The following is a 19,551-nucleotide window of genomic DNA, read 5'->3' as shown; positions in this document are numbered from 1 at the left end:
CCTACATAGGAGGTGTTTGCATTATTGTTGTAGGTCAGATTGGCAGTGTACTTCCATAGCTTATTTGCTAATTGCTCCCAATTGCTGTGATTTGGTTCAGTTCATGAAGCAGTCTGAGTATTGTTTTGGTAGAAATAGCACTGGAAGGTGGGCATCTGCTGTGCTTCAGCTGCTAATGGGCTTTTGATGTGGAGCAAAACTAGAACCAGGTTCCGCCTGAAAAATGTATTGTGTAGCTGTCAGAGCCTCACCACTAATTTTGCTGTACAGATGATACCTTTTTCAACCACCCTGTTTTCTAATGAAGGCATATTTTAGCAAATTATTTCTGTCTGAACATCTGCCTGTTACAATTTATCAGCATGTCATAGCCACATTATTTGGTCTTGTCATTTGACTTACTGTGGAGGAATGTGTATCTCAGGTAATTTGATTGATTTTAACAGAGTTACAACAAGCTATGGAATATTTACAGCAGACTGATGTGGTTCACGTAGCACACGTTCATGTTCATCTTTGTTTTGCTCCTTCCCACCTGCTTGGATTCCTGCTACCCTCGCAAAGAATGTGGCACATGCACTCTGTTAAGAAAGGTTTCCTCTTATTTAATTCCTTATTCAGAAAATGTAAAGTTGATTTAATTCTGCATTCTTTCACGATATCAAGCTTGATTTCTTTACTTATTTGTGAAAATAGCCTGGTTGAAAATGCCATGGCATAACTTTCACCTGTTTCATTCTTGCTAACCAGGTTAGTAGAAGTAGAATGAGAGAAGTCACCGCTGTGCTCAGATTTACAAGCAAAACTAAGTCATGTAAGGGATAAGTCTTGGTTCCAAGTTGCTGATACTTTTTTTCCTTGTATTACTGCATGTAGTTTCCCTTTTTCCTTTGCTTTATGAAATGTTCTAAGCCCAGACATCTCACTCACATCATTAGTGATGTGGTCAGTCTTCATTTTCTGTTTATCCTAGACTTACGTCATGTTGGAAATAAGCCATACACATTTTAGAAAATGCAATGCAGACAAAGTTTGTCTTAAATCTGTAGCTTTGCAATATGGTACAATTTAAATACACCGGAAAGGAAAATTTTTCCCAAGTTATCTATGAAGGGTATTGAAGTCCATTGTTCCATGAATTAATTTGTTTCTGCTGTTATTTTAGGTCAGTTGCAGCTCTGCTAGTTTTCCTCAGTGCTGTTTTCAGTAATTTTTTTTTTACCTCAGCTCATTCCTCTGGCTGTACTTGATGCCCTAGAAAGTCTAGTGTAACAAATCTACAGTTCTTTGATGCTATTGGTATTGTAATCTTCCAGGATTTAAAGCCAGGAACATAGCTACTTTTGTTTAATAAAGGCAAGTCAATTGGTTCACTTCAGACTTATGTAGAATAGATTTAACTGCAGTTTAGGTGGGAATATCCAATGTGAGACCATAGAAAGGGACCTTTAAAGATCATCTAGTCCAACCCCCCTGCAATAAGCAGGGACATCTTCAACTAGATCGAGTTGCTCAGAGCCCAGTCCAACCTGACCTCGAATGTTTCCAGGGATGGGGCATCTACTACCTCTCTGGACAATCTGTTCCAATGTTTCACCACCCTCATTGTAAAAAATTTCTTCCTTACATCTACTCTCTTTCAGTTCAAAGCCATCACCCCTTGTCCTATCACTGCATGCCCTTGTAAAAAGTCCCTCTCCAGCTTTCTTGTAGGCCCCCTTCAGGTGCTGGAAGGCTGCTGTAAGGTCTCCCCGGAGCCTTCTCTTCTCCAAACTGGACAACCCCAATTTTATCAACCTGTTTTCATAGGAGAGGTGCTCCAGCCTTCTGATCATCTTCCTGGCCCTCCTCTGGACCCGCTCCAACAGGTCCATGTCCTTCTTATGTTGGGGGCTGCACAGCTGGACGCAGCACTCCAGGTGGGGTCTCATGAGAATGGAGTAGAGGGGCAGAATCGCCTCCCTTGACCTGCTGGCCACACTGCTTTTGACGCAGCCCAGGATATGGTTGGCTTTCTGGTCTGCGAGCGCACATTGCCAGGTCATGTCCAGCTTTTAACCCACCCCAAGTGCCTTCTCTGCAGGGCTACTCTCAATCCCTTCATCCCCCAGCCTGTGTTGATACCAGGGGTTGCCCCAGCCCATGTGCAGGACCCTGTGCTTGGCCTTGTTGAACCTCATGAGGTTCATACAGACCCACTTTTCAAGCTTGTCCAGGTCCTTCCGGATGGCATCCCGTCCCTCAGGCACGTCAACTGCACCGCTCATCTTGGTGTTATCTGCAAACTTGCTGATGGTGCACTCGATCCCACTATGTCATTGATTAAGATATTAAACAGTACTGGTCCCAGTATGGACCCCTGAGGGACACCACTTGTCACTGATCTCCACCTGGACATTGAGCTGTTGTCCACTACCCTCTGAATGTGACCATCCAACCAATTCCTCATCCACCAAACAGTCAACCCATCAAATCCCTGTCTCTCCAATTTAGAGAGAAGGGGGGGACCGTGTCAAAGGCCTTCCAGAAGTCCAGATAGACGACACCCGTAGCTCTTCCAATGCATATCGGAAGAAATTAAAAATGGCACCTGCACACCCTGCCACCTCATTGTCTTGAAATTGCTACTGTCCCAGGTCCCTCAGTGTGTTTGTGTCATACAGGGACTATTTGAAATAATGTTTTTAAAAGGTTATTTGCAATCACGGTTTTTTTTCATCTTTCCACATTTGCACATTCAAATAAAGTGATATATCATGATATATAATGACAATAAAGTAGTATGTGAATCTAGAGCACAATTCTGTGTATTGATGAATAAATGAGAAAAATTAGGTTGACGGAACTTTCTAGACCGATTCATCCTCGTGGTTATCACTGTGGTGGATTTTGCAGCTATGTTGTTAACTGACAATATGCAGCTTGTACAGCATTAGTGACCGCATCAGAAGGTTTCAAAACTAATGCAGAGGTCAGCAGAGCTGATTCATATACCTCTAGCCCTACTGTGGGGAGCCTCAAGAGAATCAGTTACAGCTCTGGACTTCATTCACAAGATTTAGGTTCTGTTCCTGGCTTTTCTGCTGGCTTTATGGGAAAGTCTCTTGATCTTCGAGTCCCATCCAAATATCAGAAATAATATTGCAGGCTTTGTTTTCATGTAGCTTGGAGATAAGTAGATGAAAATGAATCTCTAAGAAGCAGATTTGTTATTCAGTTGGAAATTTGCATGCCTGACTGCTGAATTAGGTTCTCTGTGTCTTAACAAATTCTTGAATTTGAGCATTGATCATACACATTGAGAGTAAAGGTTGTGTTTTGTTGAGCAAGCACATTTTGCAGCAGTAGGGAGCTGAGAAATTAGTCTTGCAGAAGCATGTAAGTAGTATTGCTTACTGAACTGCCATAGTAGAGCACCTGTGGATCTGTGCTGTCATCTCTTGGGAGGACGCCACTCTGTGTTCTTGGCCAGGCTGCAACAGGGCATCTTATACACAGAGTTAGAGGCTCAAGTGAGGAAACAAGAATTGTAGGTCATTTGAAATCTGGACAATAATGGTGATCTCATTTGTGTCTGGGGAGAGATGGGCTTTGTCAAAGTCAGATTGTACAGGAGCTTGTAAAGAGCCAAGAATGATATATATGAGGAAAATAATTACTACAGATATTCACAATAGATAATAAGAGCTATGATGATGATTTAAAGACGGCTAATCGTTTTCCAGCTCTTCCTGTGCTACAGCTGCCTAAATAGCTCAAGTGTCTCAAATAATCAGTAGTTTTACTCTTTTATGTTGACAGATTTTGTGTGCTATGTGGTGGTAAAAGACAGGATCATTGGGAGTAATATGATTTCAGGCACATAAAAGCAAATAAGGTGTAATTCTTTTTCTGCATCAATGAAGCTAAAAAATACATTTTTTTTTCCATACAAACAGGGACACCTACTTGCTGTTAACTACATCCCCAAAATAAATAAAATTTGAAAATTAACCTTTTATTTTTTTAAGTGAAAACCACTCCTAGGAAAAAGACAATATTGATTATTTTAGAAAACTGAATTAATTCTGGCTGGGTTTATAATGAAAGATGTTATTTATTAATATGTTTGCTTTTTTCTTTGTTGATTTATACAAATTGCATTCAGAAGGAATTCTTGAAAATCATTCTTAAGTAGTAACATAGCAATTTTCATGTTGGCTAAAGAGAGTGGCTCATCTAGTTAATACCCTTCTTTCGGAGAGCGATGAAACTAGATATCTATGGGATATCTTATAGAAAAAAAGTTTCTTTCAAGTCCTTCTGTAAATAAAGGATGGTTTGTGACCAGGAAGAGAGATTTTGCTTCTAAAACTTTTGTTATAAAGGCATAATTCAATGGAGTTCCTTGTTGCCTATATAGAGTAGCCTTACAAAGGGACCTGTGTGAAGTGCAGAAATCCCCTTGAAATTCCTCAGGTGTCAGCTAAGTCCTTTAGAACCTGCCTCCTTTAAGTCCATTTGAAAAATGTCATCTATGAAGGTCTCACATGTACATGTGTTTTGGATAGAGTCTTTAGTTATGCACTGGAGAACTCCTCTAAATCCTGTGCATTAATCGACCTAGCTTTAAAAAACAGCAAAAACTCAACAGCCGAAAATGTGAAGTCTGCTCTAGCTTCCGAGAGGAGCTGCCTGTTCCCTCGCACCTGTAGGTAAGCTCCAGGTAAACAAGCAGAGGCAGCAGGTTGGGGGATTCTGACCAGAGCACATGTTTTAAAAGTGTTTTCAGAGAGAACAGCTTCTAACACAGCCTTGCCAGCCTGAGCCATGACTGCTTTTCTGGACTGTTCTTTGCAATAGCAGAAGTATTACTGATAATGGGTACAAGGTATTGGCAGCTGCTAGTGCTGTTATCACAGGTACATATCCTAAGAGTAAATCTGTGTGATACAAGAATGAATGTGCCAGCACTTGCTGACCTCTTCTCTATACTAAAGCTGCACTGGTTTAAGCTACTGTGCGAAAATCACAGAGAAAATAATCTTATTCAGGTAAGGATGCTGTGGACACAGTTAGTTCATAGTGTAACCCCTATTTTAAAAAAGAAAAGGAAAGGAAGAAAAAGGTTTGTTAGCCTAAACTGCAGTCCTTGCAGTACTGGGATGAAAGCATTGTTTTAGTCATGTAGGCTCCGAGTATAGTTGAGTGTTTGAGCACAAGGCAGCTCAAGTTCAAATCCTTTTTTTCAATCAGAACTGCTGCAGAATTGTCAAGGTCAAAATATACAGGAAAACTGATTATAAACATGCTCATGGCAGAATTTGAATACATTCCCAAGCTCAACTGAAAGATGGTTGTACCCAAGTTAATTATACACTGACGCTTTCTTTGTATTCACAGATATAGATGAATGTCAGTATGGCAATCTCTGTACGAATGGTCGTTGTGAAAATATGGAGGGGTCTTTCAGATGTATTTGTGGCCAAGGTTTCAAACTTTCTGCGTCGGAGGATCAGTGTGAAGGTAGGAAAGAATATGATTAAAATCCGTAAGGTTGCACTTACCTTTTAGATAATATTTTTCATCTAACAGTATTCCTTTTAATGGAGAAACAACAAATGAACGACACTGAAGCTAAATAACCAAAAATGTAAGAATATGTATTTCCATTTTATGGCTTCCATGGTCACATTGTAGATTTTTACCTTTGTTATAAAGCCAATCAAGAACGTGTAGTAATATTTATATTGCTAAATTGGAATTTCTGCAAAGTCCTTGGCATTTGTGGCATTTTGGAGGTTTGGGGACAGTGGCTTTTGCTGCCTTAATTGGTTTTCTTTCTATCTTTTTTTTTTCTTTCATGTGGGTGAGTGGAATCAAAAAACCCAGGCTGCACCCTCTTGGAACCCAGCAGTGTCAGTTATCACTGAGTTGATGCCTGCATTGGTGTCACTGCATTTCAAGTAGTACATTTAGCAGAGAGAGAGAGTTTGGTGTCATATTTCTAAGAACAGTACCTGTACCTCCGAAGTGTCAGGTTCTACATTTCTTCCACATCTGTAAGTCCCACCAGGACTGCTCCAGTGGAACAAAATTAGGTCTGAAGTCAGAGCGGAGTAGTCTGAGAGAACACCTAGCGTGTGTACAGGAGGTATGAACATCCCTCTCATTAGGGAGAGGGGACTTCTCGAAACCTCTCCCCAAAGGTGAAAATCTGGGAGAATGTCTCCAAGCTGCGGCAGCACGCAGAAACCCGAATGTTTCTTGTCCGATGTTTTTCCTTCTTTTCCCTTCCCCCTACCCTTCCCTAAGTGTCTGTGTATAGCACCAAACACTTTCAGACTTTGAGTGCTAAAAATAATACAGTAAAACTAAATGATCGTTCATGTAAATTTGTCAGGAAGTTTGAAACAAAACATCAGTGTAAGTTAAGTGTCTTGAGTGAGTTAAATGTGCTGTCCAGGACGCACAGCAGACTGGTCTTGGGGAAAGTATGTAGACAAAGTTTGACTGCTTCCTCTGAGCCTTTCATGGAAAAGGGCCCTTGCCAAGCTGAGCTGGCATGTGCAGACTGTTCTTCTTAAAGTGCACCCTTCTAAAGTAAGGACCTGTACACGTGCCCAGATGCTTCATGCAGCCCCACAGATTTCAGTGATCCTTAAATTCAAAACTTCTGTGGTTGCAAGGGACCATTACTCAAGAGGTCAGACTACATAGCCATAACACAGACCTGAAAAACCTCATTGAGTAACTTTCTCCTGTTTGAATTGGAGTATATTTTCAGAAAGATATTCAGCCATGCCTAAATCCTAGAAATGACTAAGAACTACCGTATCAATTTAATTACTGTTCCTTAATGAGTATTTTATAAATACGGGAGAGAAAACAAGTTTCCTAACTCAAACAAGACGTGCTATATTCTAAATTCAAAGTGCCACTCCCCTCCAATATTTTGAGGTTTTCATAGGAAAATTTAAGTTTGATGTTCAAGTCCATCGGTTAACCCAGACTGACCCCAGTATATGAGAACTGAAGCGCTGAGGGATTAGCAGTGGTTGTGGAAGCAAAGAGACATTTCCCCATACTTAGAGGATTAATACTGTTACAAGGCAAGTATTTAAAGGAGCCTAAAGATACAACTTAATAGGGGAACAGCCTGTCAGTGTGCATCTGAAAACCACACCCTGTTAAAAGGTGGTGATCCTGCTGGAAAGTATTTTGTGGGTTTTGCTGACTCACTGGACCGGCTGGCCTGTTACCTTTGCCAGATACAAAAGAAACAAAAGCAGCTCTCAAGCAGCATATGTGTGTATTTGTGTATCTGTGTGTACCTGTTTATGCATTGAGGGATATATTGACACTACAGGAGGGAATGCTGAATGCAGTCACCTCCAGGAAAACATCCAATCTGCAATTTTATATATTTTTATACATTATATTGACTGGCTGCATTTGTTAGTAAATAAGATCAAAAGAAGCAGTACTGGATATTGACACTGCTTTGCTGTTTTGTTCAGAATTGGTTATTGCACCATTTGATTAGTAATTGTTATTTTCAGATATGTTACGTTTTCACTGTCTCTTCTGCTACAGATATAGACGAATGCCAGCACCGATCACTCTGTACGAATGGACGCTGCAGGAACACAGAAGGATCTTTCAGGTGTATTTGTAGCCAAGGCTACACATTATCATCTACTGGAGATCAGTGTGAAGGTAAGCTTGTGGACTTAAACTAGTGATTCATTTCTTTCAATAAGATCTTGAGTATTTCAGCTATAGGCATGAACTCTTTTGAGAATGGGGCAGAAGGATATGTTGCTCCTCTTTCTTTCTCAATGCTTTACTGTTAGCCATTCAACAGTCCCCACCTACACAGCCACACATTTAATGGATTCTTAGAAATAGTCCCTGTCATCTTTCCACATACAAGAAATCAGCAGATGTGTTTCCAACAGTAAGATTGGAAGAGCAGTTGACATTGTTACCAAAAACAATTAATGCTTTCCAAACCTTGTTGCTCAAATTCTGACACAGAGGTTCTGTATTACAAAAGCTTCTGCCAGCATACACCGTTCGCATGGGGGCCTGCTAAGTTAAAACTTCTTCTCCAGCTGGTTTTGGGAACCTGTAGCCAGCCACCACAATCCCACATGGCAGGAGAAAATATGTAGTATAGGATGAGCTCCAGGGGGATCTGCTGGACCTCACAGCTTTCACTGTCTCAGAAGGCAGCCTACATACTGAGCTTGTAAAAACAAAAATAAGAGGTGAGAGACGTTCAGTAAATGTAGGGAGAAATGCTGTGTTAGAGAAAACAGAAACATTCTATTATCTCTCAAGTAGAACAATTTAATTGTCCAGTAATTGGCAAACAGATTTTTTTCTAATGAATTCAAAACTACTTGCTCTTCTCCATTGTTGGCTATACCACCTGATGTGGTACATCTGCTGCACTACTCGTGGTCGCCTTAAGCATGTGAGATTACTTACTAGCGAGCTCCAGAAAAGATTGTACCTCAGTTGCCTCCTTATCTCACCCTGGGGGGGGGAACCTCTCAGCTAAGGTCTCACCATACATGTGGTATTATGGTATTAGCACTTAAAAACTTTCCAGTCTCCCATGTGCTTTCTGTAGCTGCTGATGCCGTGGAAGACACAGCTCCTTACTGCTGTTCTACCTAGTAGTGTTCTGCTGCTAGGTTATCCTCCACACAGCACTCTAGGAGGCAGTTCCCACCTTCTCACCCACAGCAATACATCAGGAATCCTCTTCTTCAAGTGATCCAGGCAGAAGAGCAGTTCTGCCTCAGCCAACCAAATGCCGTGTTCTCAAGACAAACCTGTTACATCAGACCAGACTTCATCAGCAATGATGATACTGGATTGTCCACATTTAATGAGTGACCGCATCTCTTGAAGTTCTCACCAACAAGGAATAAGGATATCTTATAAAATCTCCTCAGCACGCTAATACTCTTTAATACTGACCTGTTTGGAGAATCTGGTCATAAAATAACTTAAACATGATCTTCTCAAAGTTCCTGGTGAATACTAGCATCACTTGCATCAGCTTCAAGAAATGTGGGCTGATGATGCAAGGCACTAGAAACTTGTGTCAAAGAATTTTGCTCTCACCTGGCTTCAAGATCTTCATGAGTTGCAACAGATGCGGAGATACGGTGGTACTGTATCAAGAATCAAAGAAAAATGTGGTGGAAGGGATCACTGGCCTACTCCTTCTCCCAAAGGCAGAACAGACCATATGGTGTCGTTCCTGACAGGTATTCATCTGACCTGCTCTGAGGAGGCTTCAACACATGAGATTCCAAACATCTCTTCAAGCAGCCTGTGCCAGTGCTTTGCTGTCCTTGTCTTTTTTCCCCAAGTGTGTGATAGTAATCTTCTATTGCTGCAGTTTAATTTCTGAGTCCTTACCTTGTCCACCTTAAACAAGAAAAGGTTCTTTCTTTCCTCTGCATAGCAGGGAGGGAGATGGTGAGAGAGTGGGATGCGTAATCGTTTCAAAGCATTTTGCTTACTTCAGCAAGAAGCCTTAGAAACCATCAAGTCTGCAGAGAGACATTTTGAATTAGTAAACGGTGATAGCATGTGTGAGCATATGAAATGGTGAGTTAAACCATCTTGTAGTGAAGAAGAGCAAATGAAATATAGAAATGTATTTAAAGCCATTGTAGTTGAAGACCAAATGTTTTCCAGAACTTCTCTTCAGACCGCTTTGGTGGATTTCATACAGCCCAAGAAGTCGTGGTAACTGTTGCTGCTCTTCATCGCTGTGCAACGGCCTGTCAGGACAGGTCCGTGCTTTATCTTCATCTCTTCCTTGATCCTGTTCAAGGGCAATTTTCAAGAAAAAAATCATTTCAGAAGCTCTCAAGGCAAAAGAAGAGGAATTGGATCATACAAAGAAAAAGCGTAAAGCTGTTCCCTCACCTCAGGGTCTTCATCTAATTCCCAAGAGTCTGTAACCAAACGTACAGCCTCTCCACCCAGTGACAGAGTGGTTATTTTCTGTAGAGACACTTTGTTCACTGAAGGTTTTAATAAATATTAAAAGTTCTGCACAGAATCTATTAATCTCTTGAAGTGGAAGAAATTCTTCTGTGCTTGCTTATCCCTTCAATATTTTCTGAAGTACAGGATGTTACAGACTGCTTTTTGCACCTTGGAAACTAAGTTTGAACAGACTGTGCTCGTTTTGCTGTCAGTAAGAACACTTTGTCCAACTGCTTTACCTGCCATACGTTCACCTCTCTTGTTTTTCCTCACCTTGTGATGTAATTATTTTTGAAGACTCCTTGAATTAGTCAGTGCACATTTAGGGAACTCAGTTGACTACAGGTTTAAATCTCACATTCTTTTCGTATCAACGGAGGTCCTCAGCCTCACAGCCACGTTCCCATCTTCATGAAAATGGCTTTCCTTCTGACTGTAAGTGCAGCCAGACGCGTGCATGGACTACAGGGCAGAACTTCCATAAAGACAAAATCCAGCGTTTCTCCACGTGATGGCCTCTGATTTTCTGATTAGCCTATTTATCTGAATGTTTCTAACACTTCACAGAGAAAGCAGGAAAGAGATGACAAACACTGTGGGTACAGCACAGCACAGTTATGTGAAAAGAAGAGAGTGGTTCAAATTCTGTCCAGTTTCTCAAAGACTTAGGGGTGTACGTTTGTCATGTCATAGGATATCCAAAAGTGTATCAGGCTGTGAAGCCAATGTGACTGGCAAATCACTTGCAAGAAATGTGCTTGTTTATTTAATAAGGATTTGTTCTACTTCAGCAGTTTTCTCAAAAGTGTAGCAGCTCAAGAAGCAGTTTTGCTGATCATTACACACTTGTGCAAACTTCTAGAGATATTGCAGAATTTGGCAGAATTGTGCTGTGCTCATTTTCAGCTGCGCTTTTAGCAACTCTGGCAGAATTTTTTGTCTGGAAGCCTTTGCACAGTATTTCACTTACTTAAGAATAAAGGTAATTTGCAAATAATTGTTCTATACATTGGTGTATACATGTATACATGCAGTATACATGCTCTGTGTGCATCCTTGTATTGAACTCTTCAGAAAATGAGAAAGCTGGACTGAGGCCTTCATACCTTCAGTTCTGTCTGAAAGCGATAATCCATTCATATTGTAAATGCCTGTATCCCTGTTATCCAAGGCTGAAGAACTTTTCCCTTCTGCAGTGCCTGTAGAGACTTGCTATTATTAGCTGCTTGGAAGTCAGTAGCCTGGAAGTATGTGACCATCCACAGGTGGGCTTGTATGCACAACCTTCCACTTGAAGACAGAAAAAGAGGTTACTTCCTAGTAGTCAGAAGTCTTCGAGATGCATGACCACATGCATGTTTATCTTCCTTCTGCCTTACCCTCTCATTCAGCATCTCCTGTTCTTGAGATGAAGTGACATTGAGACTTTCTGCTCTGTGTTGCTCTGAATATGAGGGAACACAAAGTGTGAGGCACCTGTGGGTAAAAAGTATTGGCCTTGTCTCAACGGACAGAAGTATGAAAGTGCACCAGCTGGACTTGCATGCAGCCTGTACATCTCAAAGAACTCGCGTTACTGGGGAAGAGTCTGTCTGAAGCGTAGGAGGCTCCAGTGTTCTCCTAGGAGCCTTCAGAGATTTTGCTAGCCAAAATGCTCTAGACATGCACCTGTAAAGGGTTGTAAAAAGCACTGAACGTCTCAAGCATGAGTTACTGTCTCTGTTTTTTCCAGAGATTCTTGTGCAGCAACGGTAGGACCTATGAAGAGTTGCATCAGAGAAAGGGAGGTTTGCACCCTATACGGAAAATAATGCATTTTGACTGCCTTTGGCAGAAGACGCCTTCTTGTTGTGCGACTTGGCATTAACTCAGCACGAGGGAGTTGTTAATTTTTTTCTCATGCTCCTAGTCAAAATTAATTGCTGTTTTAAATAAACCACAATTTATTTCTCAGTTGAAAATTATTATAAAACGTGGTTATCGAAAGGTCACAACTTTGTCAGCATTAAGTGCAGTTTTATCTGCAATAACATTCATTTATGTAAGAATACTATCCTAAAATATTTCTTATTTTATCAAATAGCTTAAATCCCAAGGATATCTGCACTCTGATATAGTGCGGGCTTTGCAGAGATAACTGTAGAAATGAGGCTGTAACCTCTTTTTTAATTACAATTGTTACGTATTCCTGCAACACAGGAAAAAGTTACAATTCTAATCGTCTAAAAGCCCTGCTTATGAAGTCAGAATAATCAAAGGCAGTGGAAAAACTCTTTGATAACTGTTTTTCAAAGGAAACTATCTGTATTATCAGAGCAATAGACTTGGTCAATTACAAGGTATGGCAATGTGGAGGCAAGGGAAAGTTGCTTATGAGATGATGCTTCTACTTACATCTCTTCTGTTTTCTTTTAAAACTAGAGGCACAGACATGAAATACTTTGTGATCTTTAGCTGTAGTGAAACAAAACTGTATAATATCGCTGGAATGTAGGCATTTGCTGAGTTGATCCTGTACCCACAGCAGCTGTGCTCTGTTTCCTCTGGGGAAGAAAAGACTTCAGGTGGAGACAGTGCCAGTGTCCTGTTCTTGAAATATTTCATTATTTCGTATCTAGTTTGTATCCTGAAACTTGCCCTGCTGTGTGTCAGCCAGCACATTTATCCCAGGGGTGTCAAGACGCTAGGGCAGAGCCTACAGGCCTGAGGCTTGGTGCTGGGAACGTGGTGTATAGGCAGCTGGGAGCTAGACCCTGCCTGCCCTAACTCCAGAGCTGGATTTATGGCTCGGGTGCAGCACTGTGCAAAAGCAGCTATTCAGCGTCATGACCAAGCTGCTAAGCCTACGAAATGGCTGTATTGTGTCACATGAACTGCCTCTGAAAAGCAACCATTAGCACAGCAGTACACGCGGCGTGGTCCCTGTCCTACAAGCCTCCTGTCCACGTGGTTGTTGTGTGAGTAGTCTCCGCAGACACGTCTCGTCTGGTGTGGCACACCAGCTGTGCTTGGGCTTGCCCATACTCTGGGGGACGTCTGAGTCAAGTCGCTTCCGGCTCAGGCATCTCTGTGTAGTGGTCTAAACATGCCCAAAGATGCGTACTGCAAACTACAGATTTGCATTAGTGGGCATTTTTTGTGTCTGTCTTCTAAATGTACAGCTGCTTGGATTTTCTTGTTAATTGTACTACTGTAACACCACAGTCACCATTAAAGTAGGGGAGAGTTTGGCATAAAGGTCTGTTACAATACCTTTCATTAGGCATGCAGGTGGCACACATTAGACATACTTGCTAAGAATAAATGACACAAACTCAAATTTTAAAGCTCTCTAGAAATACAAGAAGTTTGATAATAAGAGGAAAGAAATTAAAAGGACATTCTAAAGTGTAGTAAACTTGATTTCCCTCCCCACACACAGTTATTAAATGTCCTTGTAACTTCAAGTTGCTACATTAGTATCAAAAAGTTTATTAAAGTATTAAAAGTTTCATCAGTTTTTACATCATCTAATAATTTAGTTACATTTTTGTTTCAGATGTTGATGAATGTGTTCAAGACAGTGATATTTGCCTTGGAGGAAGCTGCATGAATACTGATGGGTCTTACAAATGCACTTGTCCAGATGGTTTCCAGCAGATAGCGAACAGGGGATGTCAAGGTATGAAATAGCTATAAAAAATATCTGGATCATTATTATAAATGTGCAATTTTGTAAGCGTAACTTGTGATAGTCGCAGATCATGCTAAGGAAGAGAAACTCATTTTATTTATCATTTGTAGTCCTTTCTTACTCTTCTCATTTTATATTACTCTGTCAAAATATTTGCTGAGAAATTATTTCAGCCTTCATAACTTGAAAGAGAACCTGTATTAGAAATAACAGAGAGACATTCCTGCATTTCCCCAAATCCTGGGAACATTTATTTTGACAGAACCTTCTGTGTTTGTGAATCAGTGATGTAACAGAAAGAGCAGTATAGTTAGTGTCAAGTCACATTAGATAAACCTCTCTCACCTCTAAAACACTTGCAGTGCTTTGTGGAGGATGGGTGGGGAGGAAGAGAATGTGTTATCTGAGGCTGAGACAGCACTGCCAAACCCAGAAAAATACTTCCCGGCTTTTAGTTCTGAACAATCTCAACTCCATGCTGGCGCAACACCCAGGCATGCCTCACAACTCCCTGTGCCATCTGTTTTTATGTGATGAGAACCATGGTATTAGAGCTGGAAAGTGATAGCGTGTTCGTGCTCTAAATGACTGGCGAACCAGGAGACTGAGCTTTGCTTTGGCTGCTCTCTTATGCACAGTTTAGACTTGAGCTGAGAGACTATTCCAGCTGATCTATGTTGAAGATCTTGTGCAACCATCAGTAAATTCCCTGTAGAAGTTCTGAGTATTATATGTGACTGCTTTCTGATTCAGAAGATGTTGCATTCAACATAGGGAAGTACTGTATTAGACCTTGCTGTAGCAGATAAAAGAGAATTGATCACAAGCTATAAATCAATGCCAGCTTTGATACCACTCTCTTCTCTTCACTCCACTATGTAAAGTAGTAATATATAGGCTTCATGCTTTAAATGGATAAATATAACAAAGCTGAAAGCACTTATGAGCCAACTAAGGGACAGACAGTATAGACAGTATTTTTAACAGAAAAATGTGAATGAAAATTGGAAATCATTTCAGGCAAGAGGACCACACTGAAAAATAACAACTTGCTGTAGAGGGGAGTGAAACTGCTTGAGAAATAGCCAGATCAATATCAAAACAAATGGAAGAAAGGGGGAGTTGATACAATGAATACTGACAAGTTAGAATAGCAAAGAACTGGACACAGCAAAAGATCATAAAGGGAGACCTTTGGCTAGCAGAATTAAGTATGGTTAGACTTTTTTTACTGTGTTGACTACTTGTTGTTAAGCTGTTATAGGATGCAATAGTAGAATTTTTATTTGTCATAGATGGAAATCTTTGGTATATTTTCTTGTCCTGTATTTTGTACTGGACAAAACTAGCCATACTTATATCATAAATGATGACTTCCTTGCATTTCAACAGTACTTTCAAAATATTTTAAGCGGCAGATAAACTGAGATATTTTCAAATGACTGAAAGTTCGTTTTATCAGAGTTCTGTAATAGCAAGAAAAAACATACAATTTTTGAGAGAATTTACCTGGAGAGATTAGGGCCATGGTAAAAGATCCAGATAACAGGCCACTAGTGCAGAGTGATCTTGATTGCACGGTATACTGGGCACGAGCAACCAATATGTGTTTCAATATATCTAGTTATATATTGAAGGAGGAATCTCAGTCGTGCTTGTAGGATAGCGGACCTCCTTCTGGGTCACAGTCACTGAGAAGGGTTTAGGAGTCAGAGACAGTCAGCTGAATATGAGCTTCCAGTGCAACCCTGTGGCCAGTAGGACTAATGCACTCCCCAGAAGACTGAAAAAGCAGAATATCCAGCAGGAGTAAGCAAGGTTTGTTTACCTCTATTTTGCACTGATACAACTGCTACTGGCCTATCGTTGTACACTGACATTCTGGTGCCCACAGTTCAAAATGGACACTGATCAGCTGAGGAGAGTTCAGAGATGAACTCAAAAAAGCTGATGGCCTGGGAGGAAAAGGAATGAATGCTTTTAAACTGTTTATTTTGTTGGAAAAAAATGAGGGGTGAGTGGATCATAGCCTTATTACCTTCAGAAGAAACCATAATTGAAAGTAGAGAGCTGCTGAATTAAACCGGCAGATTTATCACAGAATGCGGTGTCTGCAAGTTGAATCTGGCCTAGACTAGAAATTAGGAACATGCAATTTGGTAAGGAGCAAAGTTGAAGAGAGTTCAAAATATTAGAAAGTGTGCAGTTTGCTCTTTCAGATGAATTATACTCTTATTTCCCTAAGATTGTTAATTTTGTTTTCCTGTCTTTTAATACATCATTCTACCTTGTGTAAGCAGCTGTTTTCATTTCCAGTATTTTTCTGGCAGTTTTAAGAAACTGACAGCTTAGTCTTGAGAACAGTGTGGGTCCTGAGAAGGTACCGTACGGTCCTTGTCATTGCAGATCTCCCACCTTACCTGATTTTCAGAGAGCTTCAGGAAGTATGTCATTGGTCTGCATTTACTACGAATTCAGAGAACACTTGACACGTGTAGGTGTTGTGTGAAGCCCAGTGCACTGATTTTTCCCTGTGCACCTCATACGGATACTACCCTTCCCCAAGCTGCCTCTGTTCTTTCCACATATATGCCATTACTTTAGGACACTGGCCTAGAAGGTTTACACACAGGCTAGAATCAGTCTCTATCTAAAGAAAATTCTATAACGGGTGTCATGGGTCTTGAAATAATCGTACCGAAATCATAATTTCTCTAGTCTATTAAAATTATTGTCTACTTCGATGCATTTGGTATGGCTGTAACAACGGCCAGAATCTAAGCAATGAAAGATATGGTTAAGAATAAGAAATTCTAGTATCTGTGATGATGGATGAATGAGCCTTGTGTAAGTTTTGTTTTGAAATTTGTGTTTGATCTCAGCATGGTATTGAGAACTTCTTAAAAGGTTTCTGTAAAGCAAAATACAAAAGTACAATTACAATGTGAATGGTAATTCATGTAAAAGTGGTGCCTCTTTAATGAATGAATGAATGCAGTCCTTAAGTTCTGATGGCAGATCTGTTGGTAAGATGAGACATCAATCAGAAGGAAATGCTTATTTTTCAGATTCAAAAGCAAGTTTGAAAGGCAGTGTTTGAAAAATGCTTTCTAAGTTAAAAAAGGAAAAAAAGCAGTGATGACAGACTCTTTTGTAGTAACCTTTTGGGACTACTCCCATTCCCCATCAGCAAAAAAGAGCATTTGGCTTTAAATTATGTAAAATCAACTTACTGGGAAGGATGCAACTCCAGACCTGCTGGTAACACATGGAGCAGATGCACAAGTTGACCAGCATGCAGCAATCAAGCAATAATGAGATGGAGCCATCTGAGAATTCCCCTAACGCAGAAGAAATGTTGGCTAGTATGGAGCTTATACTGGTATCTCACAAATCACTCTCATCTGCTCATCCTCGTTGCAGAGTGATATAATGAGAGCGTGATGCAGCAGAACGTACTGATGCCTATACAGAGTTTAAGAATGATCCCAGAAGATTTGGTTACTCTGGAAAATGAACCCTGTTTACATAGCTGTTTACATAGCTGGTGGAAATCAAAGCTATTTTTAAGACTAATTGAACTTAGGCTTAATATTAAGCGTATGATGATTTGCAAAGCTGTTAATGTATCTGTGTTTTCAGATATCAATGAATGTGAGAGATCTGACCTCTGCTCACCTCATGGAGAGTGTCTAAACACGGATGGCTCCTACCAGTGCATATGCGAGCGGGGCTTTTCTGTGTCTGCGGATGGCCGAACATGTGAAGGTGAGACAGATCACCATTATGCATTCCCATTGATTTGCTGTTATTAGCTGGGTGAGGAAAGTAGTCAGTTTGGGTCTAATACCCCAAAACCACTATTAACTCCGCAATCTGCCACCTAAAGGCCCTTTGTTCTTTTTCTCATAAATGCACGGGGTGCTGTTGCTGTTTGAATCGTAAGTGTAACAGGAAATGTACAAAATGGGCAACGTAATGGAGTTAATGTTTGTTAGCAGCTGTGGTTTACTTTTTTTGGTTTTTAATAATTTTGTTATCTTAAAATTGGATTATATTTTTTTGAACAAAATAAATTAGTGAAAAAGAAGGAATACTAACATAACTATGGCAAATGATGGCAAAGGAGGGAATTACATTCTTATGTTAAGGTATATGAAACCAGTGGACATCTGTAATAATATGAAATCTGTGCATATATGGGAAGTTATTTCTATCTTGTAGCGAGGGCGGAAGGAATAAATATATGTAAAATGCAGGTAAAGTGAGTTTGGAACTTAGGCTTCTGATAAGTTTCAAGTGGGTAGCCCTTCTGCCATAAATTTTAAGGATTATTTAGTTTAAGTATTCTTAAGTGCATTAGCAGCAAGCCTGAGCTGCCTGAATGTTCTCAATGCTGTGTGTGACACAACAAAACCTTGCTTGTCAAGACTTTTTTTTTTAAAAAAAAAGATGCAGATAAAGCATCCATACAACAGAAGTAACTCCAGTGAGAAATTGTAGTAAAATGCTATCTATGATAGAACCTCAGACATTTTGAAAGGGCAGCAATGGAGTAAATAGCAGTAATTAGATCTTTACAGTGCTAAAGCCAGCTTACTCTTCCTAAGTGTGTGCAGGTATGCTTATACAGGTATTTTTCATATAAGCTGCTCCAGTAATAACGCTGGTGAGAAACATCAATCAGGAGCCTAGAATTTAGGTGTACCTAGGGTTTTTATTTTGTTATAGCATGAGAATATATCCTGTCGCTAATGGAACACGTGCACTAGCAGGAGAGCTAGTGATGCTGCTCTTCTGCAGTGAATTTAAAATAGGAGGCTTGTGCTCAATGCTACCAAGAAGATATGTGGCTTTGTGTAGTCAGTGATGCTGACAGAAAACAAAAATTCCCTTAACGGGAGGAAGAATGGCTGTTCTTACAGATGAGAAGACTGTTCAAGACAAGCAGCCTTGTGGGAAAAGTAATAATTCAGCAGGGGAAAAAATGATACGGTAGCAGTTCGGCAGGATGCATGCAGAGAAGCTCTGGGCAGATGATAGCTTGGTGTTAAAACCTATGGGTAGTGGATCTCAAGCATCCAAGAAGCACGCGAGCTGTTCTCTATCCCAAATTATAGGCCAGTAAATCCATTATGTGACTGACTTTCGTGGGCCAGCTCTTCTCATAGTTCACTTAAGGACAGTGAAAAGGTTCTTCCTTCAGTGGAGGAGGTGTATTAAAACTTCTGTCTGACTGTTGCATTTACTCCCCCTACTTTTACCAGAGGCAAAAAAAGCATTACAGCATTATTATTTGAGCTGGCATATAACCTGCCTTATCGTCAGTCATATAATATCTAATGAAATGAAATGCACTATTGGCAAGAATACTGTTATGCTGATGTAAGGGAATAAGTGCTGTATATTTAGATATACCACGACGTCAAATGCACTATTTGTGATTTAATTATAATTGATAACTTAAAAAATCCTGCAGTATTTTTGGTGCTGTTTCCTCTCTAAACGTTTACTTTACTTTGTCATCATGGCATAAGTTGAAAGAAACATTCTCTTACTGCCAAGACAAAAGCCTGGTCAAGAAGACTAGAGAGAACAAATCTGAATGACTCCAGTGACTGATGGACAAGGCAGTATTTTGTGATTTCAAGTAATGGGGATAATTCCAAAGCATCTTTGTGGACTCTTTTGGCAGCATGTATACATTTCACCCAGTATTTAGGAAGGATATGGTTAAATATCTTGGATTTCTCTGTAAGAAAAGTAGTAGCAGGTGTTTTGCCTCACTGTTGAGCACAGCTTAAAAAAAAGAAAAAAGTCGTCAGAGAAGAATGCAGCCTGCTCTTAGTAGAAACCACTTTATTCCAAACCAAAGTTAG

General features: G+C 40.3%; 1 protein-coding gene across 7 annotated transcripts in view; it reads left to right on the top strand.

Annotated features, from left to right (window-relative positions):
• LTBP1 (latent transforming growth factor beta binding protein 1) overlaps positions 1 to 19,551 on the top strand; it is a 210,468-nt gene that overhangs the window by 150,259 nt on the left and 40,658 nt on the right. For all 7 annotated transcript variants that reach the window (XM_087776963.1, XM_087776965.1, XM_087776964.1 and 4 more), the window contains 4 exons: positions 5,383 to 5,505; positions 7,576 to 7,698; positions 13,538 to 13,660; positions 17,315 to 17,440. In XM_087776963.1, coding sequence (XP_087633089.1) covers positions 5,383 to 5,505; positions 7,576 to 7,698; positions 13,538 to 13,660; positions 17,315 to 17,440 — 495 coding nt within the window. The remainder of the gene's footprint in view (positions 1 to 5,382; positions 5,506 to 7,575; positions 7,699 to 13,537; positions 13,661 to 17,314; positions 17,441 to 19,551) is intronic.

The sequence above is a fragment of the Nipponia nippon genome, unplaced genomic scaffold, assembly GCF_047370975.1.
Source record: "Nipponia nippon isolate SJK-2023a ecotype South Korea unplaced genomic scaffold, ASM4737097v1 scaffold_4, whole genome shotgun sequence".
Classification (NCBI taxonomy): Eukaryota; Metazoa; Chordata; class Aves; order Pelecaniformes; family Threskiornithidae; genus Nipponia; species Nipponia nippon.
The sequence above is the reverse complement of the archived record's forward strand: the minus strand, read 5'-3'. Positions and strand labels throughout refer to the sequence as shown.